At 37.7% G+C, this 15,950-nt stretch overlaps 1 protein-coding gene across 2 annotated transcripts in view; it reads right to left on the bottom strand.

The window, feature by feature from the left end:
* The window catches only part of LOC123532797 (uncharacterized), a 31,220-nt gene extending 16,484 nt beyond the window's left edge, over positions 1-14,736 (bottom strand). For both annotated transcript variants that reach the window (XR_008368976.1, XM_053533136.1), the window contains exons 1-4: positions 14,603-14,736; positions 12,475-12,614; positions 11,483-11,576; positions 3,343-3,464 (exon numbers count right to left, since the gene is read on the bottom strand). Coding sequence is in view for 1 of the 2 variants with exons in the window: in XM_053533136.1 (XP_053389111.1) it covers positions 3,343-3,464; positions 11,483-11,506 (146 nt within the window). In the remaining variant the exon portion in view is untranslated. The remainder of the gene's footprint in view (positions 1-3,342; positions 3,465-11,482; positions 11,577-12,474; positions 12,615-14,602) is intronic.
* Positions 14,737-15,950: the final 1,214 nt, after the last annotated feature.

The raw sequence follows: 15,950 nt of genomic DNA, 5'->3' as shown, positions 1-15,950 counted from the left end.
CAAGTAATTGAATGTAATTTGTAATTGGGTCATTTATCAATTACATGTAATTGTAATTTAATTAATTACAGAACAGTTCTAGGGTGTAATTGACAATTACATTTCAATTACTTTCCAATTACATGGCACATGCTAATCCAGTTTGTTGAACAAATAGTATATATAATTTGTTCAACAAACTTGATTGTTATTTTATGTTTATTACCACTGACACTTCACTTTAACATGCTAATATGCATTTCATAGCTGTGAAAAATAACAATAGAATATTATGGTAGGTGCTAACCCCTTGGACATAGCTCCTTTGTTCTGATATTTGTTTCATTAGAACCAACTGGTAATCTTTGATGATGTTTGTCACTATATTTTTGGAGAAAATGATCAAATTAGGATTTGAAATTGTTATTTGCATAATTATTATTTAGATTTTTATCAGAGCAAAAATTGAAATGCTTAGCATTTAGTTTAATCATATTTTATCTGTGATAAAATTTGTTGTATTAAATGATATAAACAACATAGCATTTCACAGTTCTAACAAGATAAAAAAAAATAATTATAATTGTAGACATTATGAGTATTCTACAGTTTTAGTGACATAGTTATTCTAGGATGACTCATGAAGGTTTTACAACTTATTTTCAATGTGGTCCTTTGGATAGCTTGTAGTGTCAAGGATAAAAACTTAAAATATATATTTAAAATGTAAATGATTAAATACTGAACTAGACTAAATTTGAAACATATTGCAGAACCATGATCCTATAAACTTCAGAGAAATTCAGTTCTCAGAGAAATACCTGACTTTACATGCATCTTCTCTAACCGAATTCTGCTAGACGATATATTAACTATTAATTAGGGCTGACTTTTAGCTCCTTTTGCAATAATATTAAGACAGAGTAATGTTCTCCCGCAAACACAGATTTTACTTTGAGCTTAAATTCAATTTTGAAATAACTGAAATCAGTTTACATGTGGATTATCATGTTTGTATAGTACAAAGTAAAGAACTTTGCTACAGTGGTCGTGTAAGAAGTACCGCATTTGGTATTGTAATTGAATGTAATTAATTGCAATTTCCAATGTAATTGTAATTTAATTAATTACATTGCTAAAATTCATGTAATGGTAATTGTAATTTAATTGGACAATTCTCAATGTAATTGTAATTTAATTAATTACATTTTAAAGTAATTGACCCCAGGTCTGTCCCCTGCTAATTCATGAATTCCCCATTGTGAGGTCTTTGATAATATTAATCCACAACTGGAACTTGTTCTTACAATACCACCAATTTAACTACCAAGTCAGTGGTTCCCCATTGAGAGACCTTCAGATTTGATTATTTATGATGAAGAATTCTTTCACTGTATACATGTATTATTATGGCTTCAAAGAAAAGCACTAAATCTGCTTATGTTTAACTCAAACTGTTTAATCAAAATAAGATTTACCTATTCTAAAATGCGAGTGTTTATCCTTACACCATTTTTTTACATTCTCCCTTACTGCAGCAAAAGTTTCTATAAAATTCATGCATTGCCTTCATATTAATCTGCACAATTTTGTATGACTGATTTGCTGAAATTTGCCCAATTCATGTATTTAAGGAGCCCTCCCTTTATCTTGACAAATAGTAACTAGTCCATGTTTATGTCACAGGGTGAGAAAAATGTGCAGCTGGACCGGGACTAGAACCCGGGGCCACAGAATACCATTCCAATGCTCTACCAGCTGAGCTACCCTGCTGCCTACACACATTCTCCCCATTTTAATTCAAGTCCTATACCGTGACATATTTCGCCACCATTTTTTTAATTTTGTCCTCGAATTTCAACAGGTACTTTATACCTGGAACAACTGATACGGGGACTGGAATGCGGCATTTATCTTATCTTATGCTGTCGTCCAATCGAAGCCCATGCCGTAGGTTATTCTGCTATAATTACTCAAACACTTACGCCTTACAGTTTAATTCGTCCTTTCAGTGAAAATCTGGGAAAGCATTTGTTGAACTTTTTGTTGAAAACAAAAGTTCTGCCATTAAATTATTGCCTGCATCTGTTTTTAAATGGAAAATATCTACATTAATGTTACTTTTCACCCTGTGAAAATGGCTAAACCTAGGCTTGTCTTACCAAGAAAGAGAGATGTCGTTTTTTACATGATATTTGCCTTGTTGATTATTTAGAACAATAAAATAAGGAAATATTTTAATGAAAATAGCAAGTCGAAACTGTAAACTGTTGCCTGAAAATATTTGTTTATGATATTGCTTTATTCTTCACCATTTAAATGCGTGTTAAACCTAGATGGTTTTCTGCAGTTTTGTCTAAAAGTTCGGGATACTAAACTTCGTTGTCGGCCTTTTTTTTTTAAATTTTATTGTTATTTTAATTTAAATACATTGTATTTTTCACACATCAGTTTTAAGATTAAATTAATTAAACTAATTTTTGGAGTTTAAACAACAATTTTGTTTGAAACATTCTCTGCGTTCAAGAAGAATGTTTGTTTCTGTGTGTAGAAATCTGACATTATAAACAATAATTATAATTATGGCTCTACAAGATTAAGAAAAGTGTCGGCTTTCTGTTTTTGTTCTCCATTTTATTTATTCAAATCCACCAAATATCGGTCCTTTGATAAAGGTTTGAAGTTACGTGGTTAAATATTTCTTCAGGGAAGTGAGCTCCAGTTAATTCGTGATAATTAAGCATATCACCACATGCAGTCCCATGCTGTTTTCCTTCAGAATCCCTTTAGATCAATCTCTGATCATCTAATTATCGCCACTTAACATGTGACTGGTAAACCCTTTGAACAAAAAGTGTTATAGCTCCATGATTAACATGAGGTAATATGCTAATCACAAGCTAATTGATAGTGGCGAAAACAAAATATCGATCGCTAACGACTGGCCGATATTTACAGGTATGGACGACAGCATAATACAGATAAATGTATTGATTTATACGGGTTGTCTACTCCCCGTATTAGACCTTCCTGTTTATATATAAGCAATTACAGGAATCAGAGACTAACCAGTGTAATGCCATCACAGTCTCATGTTAGGCGCCAAATGTCACAGGTGAGAAAAATGTGCAGCCAAGCCGGGGCCTCAGAATACTGTTCCGATGCTCTACCAACTGAGCTACCCGGCCGCCTACACACTTACTCCCCATTTTAATATTCAAGTCCTATACCATGACATTTACCCCAATGAGAAGAAATTCAGTCCAATGGATGAGTCCACCAGTATTTCCCTTAGATTTCACAAGAAAATTCTTCCCAGTTTCCAAAAGTATTTTCCTCTATCAACAGTCACTAGCTACTAACCTGTCCGCCATCTGTTGCTGCTGTGCCAGATGCAAACGTTTCTTGTCTTGTCCTGTTCTGGTGTCCGGTATATCTTCCTCATCCGAGTCATCAACTAGACCACACCTTGAGAAATGTTTCACCTGTAAAGAGCAAATATCAGTTCTTAATATTTTAATATAAAGAGATTCTTAAACACTCTAGAAACCTGTTTATTACTAATTCATATGTACATCTACCAGTACAATATTTATGCAGTACTTACAAACAAAACACTTGGATTAAAATTTGCGTATTTAAAAACCTACAGTTGTTTTCATATAGATTTTTTGGTGGTCAATTATAAACAAGAGGACCATGATGGCCCCATATCGCTCACCAGAGTTTATCTGGCCTACTGACCTAGATTTTGACCCCAAATGACCCAGTTTCGAATTTAACCTAAAGATCATCAAGACAAACATTCTGATCAAGTTTCATATAGATTGAGTCACAACTGTTGCCATTAAAATGTTCACAAACTTTTCCTTTGATTTGACCATGTGATCTAGTTTTAGACCCAAAATGACCAAGATAAAAACTAGACCTAGAGATCATCAAGACAAACATTCTGACCAAGTTTCATAAAGACTGAGTCATAATTGTGGTCTCTTAGAGTGTTCACAAGCTTTTCCTTTGATCTGACCTGCTGACCTAGTTTTGACCCCTCATGACCCAGTTTCAAATTTGACCTAGAAATCATCAAGACAAACATTCTGACAAAGTTTCATAAATATTGGGTCACAACTGTGGCCTCTAGAGTGTTCACAAGCTTTTCCTTTGATCTGGCCTACTGACCTACTTTTTGACCCTACATGACCCAGTTTCAAACTTGACAGAGCTCATCAAGACAAACTTTCTGATAAAATTTCATGAAGATTGTGTCACAACTGTTGCCTCTAGAGTATTCACAAGCTTTTCCTTTGATTTGGCCTACTGACCTAGTTTTTGATCCTCATATGACCCAGTTTCGAACTTGACCTCAGATCATCAAGACTATCATTCTGACCATATTTCATAAAGATTGAGTCACAACTGTGGTCTCTTGAATGTTCACAAGCTTTTCCTTTGATCTGGCCTACTGACCTAGGTTTTCACCTCATATGACCCAGTTTCAAACATGACCTAGAAATCATCAAGATAAACATTCTGGCCAAGTTTTATAAAGATTGGGTCACAACTGTGACCTCTAGTGTTCACAAGATTTTCCTTTGATCTGACCGGGTGACCTAGTTTGTGACCCCACATGACCCAGATTCAACTATGACCTTAATATAGGTTACCAAGACAAACATTCTGATTAATTCTCATGAGGTTAAACTTGAATTGTAGTCTCTGGAGTGCTGTAAAGATTTTCCTCTGATCTGGCATTGTGACCTTATATACCACATGACCCAGTTTCAAACTTGACCTGGAAATTATCAAGACAAACATTCTGACCAAGTTTCATACTGAGTCAAAATTGTGGCCTCTAAAGTGTTCACAAGTTTTTCCTTTGATCTGGCCTACTGACCTAGTTTCTGACCCCACATGTCCCAGTTTCGAACTTGACCTAGAGATCATCAAGACGAACATTCTGACCAAGATTCATAAAGATTGGGTCACAAATTTGGCCTCTAGAGTGTTCACAAGACAAATGTTGACGGACTACACACAACGTATGACATACGCTGATGGACGCTGGACAGTGACCAGTCACAGTAAGTCACCTTGACCACTTTGTGCTCTCGTGAGCTAAAAAGTTATTTATAGTAAAAACAAAGTGAAATTAATCCTAAACTAGAAAACCCTTTTGTAAAAAAGCGCATGTCTCCCCCAATGCAAAGTCCTATAGGCACGAAGTCAATAGGGGTCAGGAGCGAAAGTCAAAGAGACACTGATGGTTGGCTGCAATAGGGATCATCTACTTGGCATATCCAGTCATCCCGCTAAATTTCAACACTAGTGGCCTAGTGGTTCTCAAGTCACTGTTCAGGCTCCTGTGACCTTGACCTTTGATCAAGTGACCTCAAAATAAATAGGGGTCATCTACTCTGCATGTCCAATCATCCCATTAAGTTTCAACATTGTAGGTCAAGTGGTTCTCAAGCTATTTCCAAAAAATGATTTTACATGAACAAGCCACTGTGACCTTGACCTTTATTAGACTGACCCCAAAATCAATAGGGGTCATCTACTCTGCATGTTCAATCATCCTATGAAGTTTCAACATTCTGGGTCAAGTGGTTCTCAAGTTACTGATCAGAACTGGTTATCGATGTTCAGGCCCCTGTGACCTTGACCTTTAACAGAGTGACCCCAAAAACAATAAGGGTCATTTACTCTGCATGAACAATCATCCTATGAAGTTTCAACATTCTGGGTCGAGAGGTTCTCAAGTTATTGATTGGAAATGGTTTTCCATGTTCAGGCCCCTGTGGCCTTGACCTTTAACAGAGTGACCCTTAAATCGTTAGGGTTCATCTACTCTGCATGACCAATCATCCTACGAAGTTTCATCATTCTGGGTCAAGTGGTTCTCAAGTTACTGACCGGAAATGGTTTTCAATGTTTGGGCCCCTGTGACTTTGACCTTTCATAGAGTGACCCCAAAATCGTTAGGGGTCATCTACTCTTTATGACCAATCATCCTATTAAGTTTCAACATTCTGGGTCAAGTCGTTCTCAAGTTACTGACCGGAAATAGTTTTCAATGTTCAGGCCCCTGTGACCTTGACCTTTAATGGAGTGACCCCAAAATCGATAGGGGTCATCTACTTTGCATGTACAATCATCCTATGAAGTTTCAACATTCTGGGTCAAGTGGTTCTCTAGTTATTGATCAAAAATGGTTTTCAATGTTCAGGCCCCTGTGACCTTGACCTTTGATGGAGTGACCCCAAAAACAATAGGGGTCGTCTACTCTTTATGACCAATCATCCTATCAAGTTTCAACATTCTGGGTCAGGTAGTTCTCTAGTTATTGATGGGAAATGGTTTTCAATGTTCAGGCCCCTGTGACCTTGACCTTTGACGGAGTGACCCCAAAATCAATAGGGGTCATCTACTCTTCATGACCAATCATCCTATGAAGTTTCAACATTCTGGGTCAAGTGGTTCTCTAGTTATTGATCGGAAATGGTTTTCAATGTTCAGGCCCCTGTGACCTTGACCTTTGACGGAGTGACCCCAAAATCAATAGGGGTCATCTACTCTTCATGTCCAATCATCCTATGAAGTTTCAACATTCTGGGTCAAGTGGTTCTCTAGTTATTGATCGGAAATGGTTTTCAATGTTCAGGCCCCTGTGACCTTGACCTTTGATGGAGTGACCCCAAAAACAATAGGGGTCGTCTACTCCAGCAGTCCTACAACCCTATGAAGTTTGAAGGTTCTAGGTCAAATGGTTCTCCAGTTATTGCTCGGAAATGAAGTGTGACGTACGGACGGACGGACGGACGGACGGACGGACGGACAGGGCAAAAACAATATGTCTCCTGAGGGAGACATAACAAGAGGGCCATGATAGCCCTATATATCGCTCATCAGGGTTGATCTGGCCTACTGACCTAGTTTTTGACCCCACATGACCATGGGTTGAACTTGACCTAAATATTATCAAGACAAACATTCTGACTAAATTTCATAAAGATTTAGTTACAACTGTGGCCTTACAGTTGAAGTGTGTTCACAAGCTTTTCCTTTGATCTTACCGGTGACCTAGTTTTTGACCCTACCTGACCAAGATTTGAACTTGACCTATAGATTATCAAAACAAACATTCTGACTAATTCTCATGAGTTTCAAACTTAAATTGTGGTGTTGAAAAGATTTTCCTTTGATCTGGCCTAGCGACCTAGTTTTTGACCCTACCTGACCCAGATTTGAACTTGACCTAAATATTATCAAATCAAACATTCTGACTAATTCTCATCAGTTTCAAACTTCAATTAAAGTGTTGAAAAATTTTTCCTTTGATCTGGCCTAGTGACCTAGTTTTTGACCCCACATGACCCAGATTCAACCTTTACCTAGAAATTATTAGGATAAACATTCTGACCTAGTTTCATAAAGATTGAGTCACAAATGTGGCCTCTAAAGTGTTCACAAGCTTTTCCTTTGATTTGACCTACTAACCTAGTTTTTGACCACACATGACCTAGATTCAAACTTGACCTAGAAATCATCAAGCCAAACTTTCTAAGTTTCATAAATACTGGGTCACAAAATGTGGCCTCTAGAGTGTTCACAAGCTTTTCCTTTGATTTGACCAGGTGACCTAGTTTTGACCCCACATGACCCAGATTCAAACTTGACCTAGACATCATCAATACTAACATTCTGATCAAGTTTCATCAAGATTGGGGCACAAATGTGGTCTCTAGAGTGTTCACAAGCTATTCCTTTGATCTGATTTACTGACATAGTTTTTGATCCCACATGATCCAGTTTCGAAATTGACTTAGTGATCATCAAGACTAACATTCTGACCAAGTTTCATAAAGATTAAGTCAGAAATGTGGCCTCTACAGTGTTCAGAAGCTTTTCCTTTGATCTGACCTACTGACCTAGTTTTTGAGCCCACATGACCCAGTTTCGAACTTGACCTACAGATCATCAAGACTAACATTCTGACCAAGTTTCATAAAGATTGGGTAAAAAAACGTGGTCTCTAGAGTGTTCATAAGCTTTTCCTTTGATCTGACCAACTGACCTAGTTTTTGACCCCACATGACCCAGTTTCAAATTTGACCTAGAAATCATTAAGACTTAAATTCTGACCAAGTTTCATAAAGATTGAGTCATAAATGTGGTTTCTAGAGTGTTCAGCTTTTCCTTTGATCTGATCTACTGACCTAGTTTTTGATCCTACATGACCCAGTTTTGAACTTGACTTAGAGATCATCAAGACTAACCAAGTTTCATAAAGATTGGGTCACAAATGTGGCCTCTTGAGTGTTCACAAGGCAAATGTTGATGGATGCCGTGCGCCGCCGGACGCCAGACAAAGACGGGTCACAATAGCCCACCTTGAGCACTTTGTGCTCTGGTGAGCTAAAAAAACAAGGCGCTTCGTTAAATAAACGCTTAATGCCCCTGGTGATCTCCTTGTCGATACAAAACAACCTAAGTCCAAAGCGAGGTCAAGTTCAAGGTCAAGGTCAAACTGATGTCAGGTGAAGTCTGAAGATGAGGAATGGTCACAGGTTACATCTGCATTAGTAACAAGTCACTCTAGTTAGGAGTATTGATGCTAGATGAAACAGTCACATTTAGTTAACCTTGTATGGACAGACGAACGGACGGACGGACAGGACAATCACTATATGCCTTCCACATCAGTAGAGGCCGGGGGCATAAAAAAGAAACAAGGCAGTCTGAAAGACAGCTAAATCCCATGTCACTGTTATGGATAGTGAAAGGGTAAACCTTTGACCTTGAGCTGTGACCTTGACCTTGAACTGACATGACTGACTCATAAATCCTGCACATCACCTTGATCAGGTGATCATTTGACCTAAGTTTCATGAAAATCCTTCAAGGGGTTTAGGATACAGAGCTCAAACATTTGACCTTGAGTTGTGACCTTAACCTTGAGTTGACATAGCTGAATCATGAGTTCTTGATGAGGTGATCATTTGACCCAAGTTTAATGAAACTTCTTTAAGGGGTTTAGGAGATACAGAGTGGACACAAAATGGAAGGCTCAAACCCCTGTGACCTTGACCTTAAGCCAGCATAGCTGACTCATGAGTTCTGCACATCTTCTTGGTGAGGTGATAATTTGAACCAGGTTGTACAGGGCTCGACACTAACACTGGTCCGCTGGTCCGAGGCCAGTGAAAAGCAACAAGGACCAGTGAAATATTTGGAGGACCAGTAACTGTTTCGTTTAAAAATTTAGTGGAAATTGCTCTTCGGACCAGTGACCCAAAATGGTTAGTGTCTAGCCCTGTTGTATATGAATCCTTCAAGAGGATTAAGAGATACAGAGCAGACACGAAATGGAAGGCTCAAACCTTTGAACTTGAAGTTGAGTTGTGACCTTTACTTTGAGCAGGCATGGCTGACCCATGAGTTCTGCACATCGCCTTGGATAGGTGATCATTTGACCCAAGTTTCATACGAATCCTTCAAGAGGATTAAGAGATGCAGAGCAAACACCAAATGGAAGGCTCAAACCTTTGTCCTTGAGTTGTGACCTTGACCTTGAGCCAACATGGCTGACTCAAGAGTTCTGCAAATCGTTTTGATGAAGTCATCATTTAACCCAAGTTTCATGAAAATCCTTCAAGATGTTTAGGAGATACATAGCGGACACACAATGGAAGCCTTAAACCTTTAACCCCAAGTTGTGACCTTGACCTTTAGTCGGCATGGCTGACTCATGAGTTCTGCACATCGTCTTGATGAAGTGATCATTTAACCAAAGTTTCATGAAAATCCTTCAAGGGGTTTAGGTGATATAGAGTGGACATGAAAGTGTTAGACAGACAGACAGAAGGACCTATGGAAGGATGGACAGATGGAGACCATTCCTATAACCCCACCATTTGTGGTGGGGGATTAAAAAAATTCTATTAGAAGTCCACACAAAACTCTTTCCCAGGTAGAGGACAAAATACACCTAAAATTAGATGTAAGATGCATGTTGTATCACAGAAAAGTAGTGTTGATTTTTCCCTATGGCCAGTAATGAAGAAGTAACAATATGCTCTAATTATAATACTAGTAAGAGGGTCATTATGACCCTGGATCACTCACCTGAGTAATATGAGCTACATGTTTCAAATGACAAACTGATGCTAAAATATTAAGAAAGTAGGTCAATAGGTCACATTCATGGTCACTGAAAGTCAGTTTTAAGATTTGTGTGCAAAACTATAAGTCATTCACATTTAAAGGCTGTATCTTAAACAAGAGGGTCATGATGACCCTGGAACACTCACCTGAGTAATATGAGCTACATGTTTCAAATGTCAAACTGATGATTTTTAGAAATTTTTTGGAAGATTTTTCAATGTACAATCAAGTAACCCCTGAGGCGGGGCCAATTTTACCATCATGATCATGATTTGAACAAAGTTTATAGAAGTCTACCAGTCAATGTTACATATTAAATATCTAAGATCTAGGCCTTCTGATTTATTTTCAGCAAATTTATGAAGATTTCCCTATGTACAATCAAGTAACCCCTGGGGCTGGGTCAATTTGACCCTGGGGGGTCAAGATTTGAACAAATTTTGTAGAGATCCACTAGGCAATGCTACATGTCAAATAAAGCTCTAGGCCTTCTGGTTTATTCTTAGAAAATTTTGAAGATTTTTCTATGTACAATCAAGTAATGTACAATCAAGTAACCCCATGAGGCGGGGTCAATTTGACCCCAGGGGTCATGATTTGAACAAATTTTGTAGAAGTCTACTAGGCAATGCTACATGTAAAATATCTAAGTCCCAGGGCTTCTGGTTTTTTTACAGAAAATTTTTGAAGATTTTCCTATGTATAATCAAGTGACCCCTGGACCAGAATAGAAAAAAGCCCTGTTGACCTTTGACTCCCAATTGTGACCTTGACTTTTGAGCCAGGGGTCCGGGTTTTGCGCATGACATGTCATTTCATCACGGGGAACATTTGTGCCAAGTGATATTAAAATCCCTTTATAAATGACAGAGTTATGGACCGGACAAGTTCATGGCATCATGCCATGTTTACATCTGACTGCCAAGTGTGACATTTGAGCTAGGGGTCTCAAAGTGGTGCAAGACACATCCTCTTATTATGAGGTACATTTGTGCTAAGTAATATTAAAATCCCTTCTTGGACGGCAGAGTTATGGACCAGACAGGAAAAAAGCTCTGTTGACCTTTGACTCCCAATTGTGACCTTGACTTTTGAGCTAGGGGTCTGGGTTTTGCGCATGACATGTTGTCTCATCATGGGGAACATTTGTGCCAACTGCTATTAAAATCCCTTCATGGATGGCAAGAGTTATGGACTGGACAAGAAATTTCACATAGACGGACCAATGGATGGAAGGAATAACGGAATGATGGAAAAGCAAATTCCTGTAGTCCCCGAAACTGGTTTTCAACTAGGAGGGGACTAATAAACACATCTTCAAAATAGTACAGCAATATACCTCAGGTCTGTAGTCAATAAACATGGCACTGACTTTAAGAAAAATCTCTTCTTATCTTGTCTTGTCATCTCATTGCCTTCAACTTCTCAGGACTCTGTAAAATATCAATAATAAGATTTACATTACAGTATTTTTATGTCCCCTCCACCCTAGGATCATGAAAGCTAAAAAGGGAGGTTGGTCATGACCAGCAGATGACCCCTATTGATTTTTATATCAGTAGGTCAAGGTCAAGGTCACAGTGACCTAGAACAGTTAAAGGGTTCCTGGCCAATAACATGAAAATGCTAAATAGGATGGTTGATCATGACCAGCAGTTGACCCCTATTGACTTTGAGATCAGAAGGTGAAAGGTGAAGGTAACAGTGATCCAGAACAATGAAACTTTTTCTGGATAACAACTTGAGAATGCTTAAGCCTTGGATCACAAAACTTAATATGGAGGTGGACCATGACCAGCAGATGAACTTTTTTTTGAGATCAGTAGGTCAAGGTCACAATGACTTTTTCTTGCCAAATAATTAGAGACTGCTTTGGTCTAAGATTTTGATACAGAGCTCAAAAATGACCCATAATTATTGATTTGTGGTCAGTACATCAAACATCCAATGCACAGTGACCAAATAATTTCTGTTCAATGTGCAGTTACTGAATATATCAAAGGGAACATTTCGTGTTCTATATTAACAAGATAAAAATGAAAGGAGATTCAAATATGCTATACTTGTATAAAACTGAGCAGTCACAGATAAATACTGAGGCAGTTCTTACAGTGCCTCTAAAAACCTACTAACATTTCCCTACAGATTTACAAGCAGGGGACAAGACCAAAACATCTCCACGCATGAGTGGTAGGCAAAGATGTAGTGCTAGCAAGCGACACTCATATTTCAAAGAGGCTTGAAGTAACAGCAATGGAACACATAACTCAAATTTCAGCTCTTATAACAATCTGCTATACAGAAAATTTAATCTGCAAAAAATTTCAATACCTTAACCAGAGTTCAAACAGATTTATCTCTTGGCCAAACACAGTTCAAAGTGATCTCAGCTTTCTTATCGATACCTTCTCCATCTTCATGTTTGTTGTCATCGTCTGGGTACACGAATACCTCTTTGCGATGGAAAAACACTGCAAAGGCAAAGTTTACACTAGGTGATATACATTATAATAGATAGAAATTAAGGTTAAATATTGAATTTCAACTCTGATTATATAACCCCAACTCTTAACAAGGAATTGGTAAAACTGAATGATGCTCCCCGATGCATGTGCTTTTGTCCCAATATGGGGAATAACGTATTATTAACAAGACTAAAAAATGGACACAATAAAAAGAAACTAGATGTGCGTCTATAGGACACAGGTGCCTCCACTCCTGCCACTGTAACATGGTTTTATGACTCGGGTTACATAATTTCTAAGATGTTTGCAACACAAACTATTAAGAACGTTATATGTATTTTTCACTTAGTTAGCCATAACTCTAGCCTAGCTGAGTAAAATCCTAAAGAGAACACTTCACAGGCTATAAAACTAGAATGCGCCTGTAGGACACAGAGTGTGCCCCCGACTGGTACATTTGTCACAAATAAGGGGAAATAATTTAAATGTTTGCAGTCTTAATGGGGTATAGCCTAAAAAAAATATGAAAAGGATTCATTATTCAATAACATATACTTTTTGAGCTATGAGCATCACAAACAAAAAATCCATTATTTTGGCTATTTCAAAGGCCATAACTCTGTAATAAACGCTAAAATTCTCAAGAAGAATGCCAAGTGTGCAAGGTCACATTATGATAAAGACTCAAGCAAGGTTTCATGAATTTACATTAAATACTTTCTGAGTGAGGCACATAATTAGGTGAAAATATGCATTTTTTGACTATTTCAGGGGCCATAACTCTGGAAATAGGAGGCGGACCAAGATGAAAACTAGGAGGAGGGCAAGTTCATATCATGATAAAGACTCATGCAAGGTTTCATCAATTTATATCCAATACTTTTTGAGCTAGGCATGTCACAAGGTGAAAATGTGCATTTTTTACTATTTCAGGGACCATAACTCTAAAAATAGGGGGCGGAGCCAGACGAAAAATAGGAGGTGCTTAAACTCATATCATGATTAAGACTCATGCAAGGTTTCAACAATTTATATCAAATACTTTTTGAGCTAGGCCTGTCACAAGGTGAAAATGTGCATTTTTTACTATTTCAGGGGCCATGACTCTAGAAATAGGGGGCAGAGCCAGATGAAAAATAGAAGATGCGCAAGTTCATATCATGATTAAGAATCGTGCATGGTTTCATGAATCTATATCAAATACTTTCTGAGTTAGGCATGTCACAAGGTGAAAATAGAAGGTGCGCAATGATAAAGACTCATGCAAGGTTTCATCAATTTATATAAAATATTTTTTGAGCTAGGCGCGTCACAAACTCAGGACGGACGCACAGACAAGAGCAAATTTATATGCCCCCACCACTCACAGAAGGTGGGGGGGGGGGGGGGGGGGGGGTGAGGGGGGGCACAACAATCTTCTAAGTCTGGCCAAGAAATCTGGTCTTGTGTAATGAAAAAACTTAAAAAACAAAATAAGTCGTAACAACATAAGGGGCCATAACTCCTACATGACTGAATGAATCTGGACATGAATCCCCAGGTGCACAACTGCACATGCTGACAAACATTCCTGTAAACTTTGGTGACTCTAGGTCAAATACTTCGGAGCTACGCGCGACACAGCATTTTTTACTAAGTCAGGGGCCATAACTCCTAGATGACTGAATGAATCCAGACACGAAACCCCAGGTGCACAACTACTCATGCTGACCAACATTCATGTAAAGTTTTGTGACTCTACGTCTAATAATTTTGGAGCTAGGCGCGACATAAAATTCAAAAAGCTGTAGCTAACTTTCTAGCAGAGTTGTTTCCCTTTGTAAGACTGCCTGCTTTGCAAACTATTGTAATTTAGCATCACAAAAGGTCACTGGTAACTATTTGACAGCAAAATAAAAAATGTGCATCAACCTCATCAGGCTCATGAGCGTCAAAACAGATGTAGATCTAGTTTGTTGTTTCTTATCTCCGACTCTATTGAAAAATTATTATACCATATCGTCAGCAATTTCATCCTCTGCACTGAACTGGTCGGATAGTAAAATGACTTGTCATCAAGCATTTAACCGTAATGGTCATTCACTGGTACCATACAAACTGATAAAAATTGAAAATCCACTTTTTTTTTCTTACAAATGGCAAAGTTCAATCTAAGGGAAGTAACTTTGGGCGAATTAATTCTGCACCTATCATGTGACAAATTGACTAAATGTTTTTGTTGTGTTTTAGTGTAGTATACATCAATTCACCTTTTTTTCAGAAAGAACTTCAAATGTATATTGTAAATTACCATAGTCCCTCAAATAAATTCTGCTGATGACTTAATTTAGACAGGAAGGTCTAATACAGATTTAGGTTAGAGACCACCAATTGTTTTGGAAGTGTCTAGGGGTGCGGACCCGTACATCTGGACAAACCTGTTTGGGGTTTTCTGGAGGAACAGACCTCCGTTTTTCTAGAGATTAAGGGTTACAGTTCAAATTTGGTAAAAATGAAATAACAAATAAGACTTCTAAATAATTATAAACAACTTGTTGCAATGATGCTTAGGCGGTATGTAAACGATTGTATCATATCAAGAAATACTGTATCTTTCCAGATAAATAATTCTTTACCAGCTTTCGTCCTATAATTGTTGATAAAACGCACAGACACTTGGGGGTCAGCACCCCTCCCCCTCAGAATCCGCCCCTGCCAACCTTCAGCCAATATATTTTTGTCTAACCTTTCTTTCAACTTGAAGTTTGGTCATATTACGCTTAAGGTATTGGACCCGTAATAGAGTATCTCCTTTTTGAAGAGTATTCAATTCCTACCATAAACCTACTTTGACAGCAATTTTCAGGGGAGCGTAGGTTCAAACCCCACTGGGACCAAATTTTTTTTTCCATGTTTTCCTTTTTTCTAGTAAGTTTTTACTTCTTTTAAGACTAATTATGGATGAATTGTGCAAAAGTGGAAAATTTTCATTTTATAAGCGTTTTTTTGCTGTTCAATGTGAATTTATCTCTGAATCAGGAGGGGTAGAGTTAGACATCTTTAAAAATACCGAGTTACGTGCGGTAAAAGTTCTCTATTTTGCCTTCATTCTTTGGATTACATATTGTGGAAGAAATGCAGGTAGGTTTTACTATTGCCCCAAGGTTATTTTTGAATGAAGTGAGCAAAATTCAAAACTGACCCACAGGATTCGACCTTAATTTTTCAATGTTGGGGTTAGAATTCTGTCTCATTAAATCTGTTTACTTGAGGCACCCTAGGCAAAAATGATTTTTACAGTTTTATTTTGTGTTTTATAATTGTTTAACAATAGTTTGATGTTTCTTTTGTCAAAATTAATGT

The sequence above is a fragment of the Mercenaria mercenaria genome, unplaced genomic scaffold (assembly GCF_021730395.1).
Source record: "Mercenaria mercenaria strain notata unplaced genomic scaffold, MADL_Memer_1 contig_2060, whole genome shotgun sequence".
NCBI classification, from domain to species: Eukaryota; Metazoa; Mollusca; class Bivalvia; order Venerida; family Veneridae; genus Mercenaria; species Mercenaria mercenaria.
This window is presented reverse-complemented; position numbering and strand designations above follow the sequence as displayed.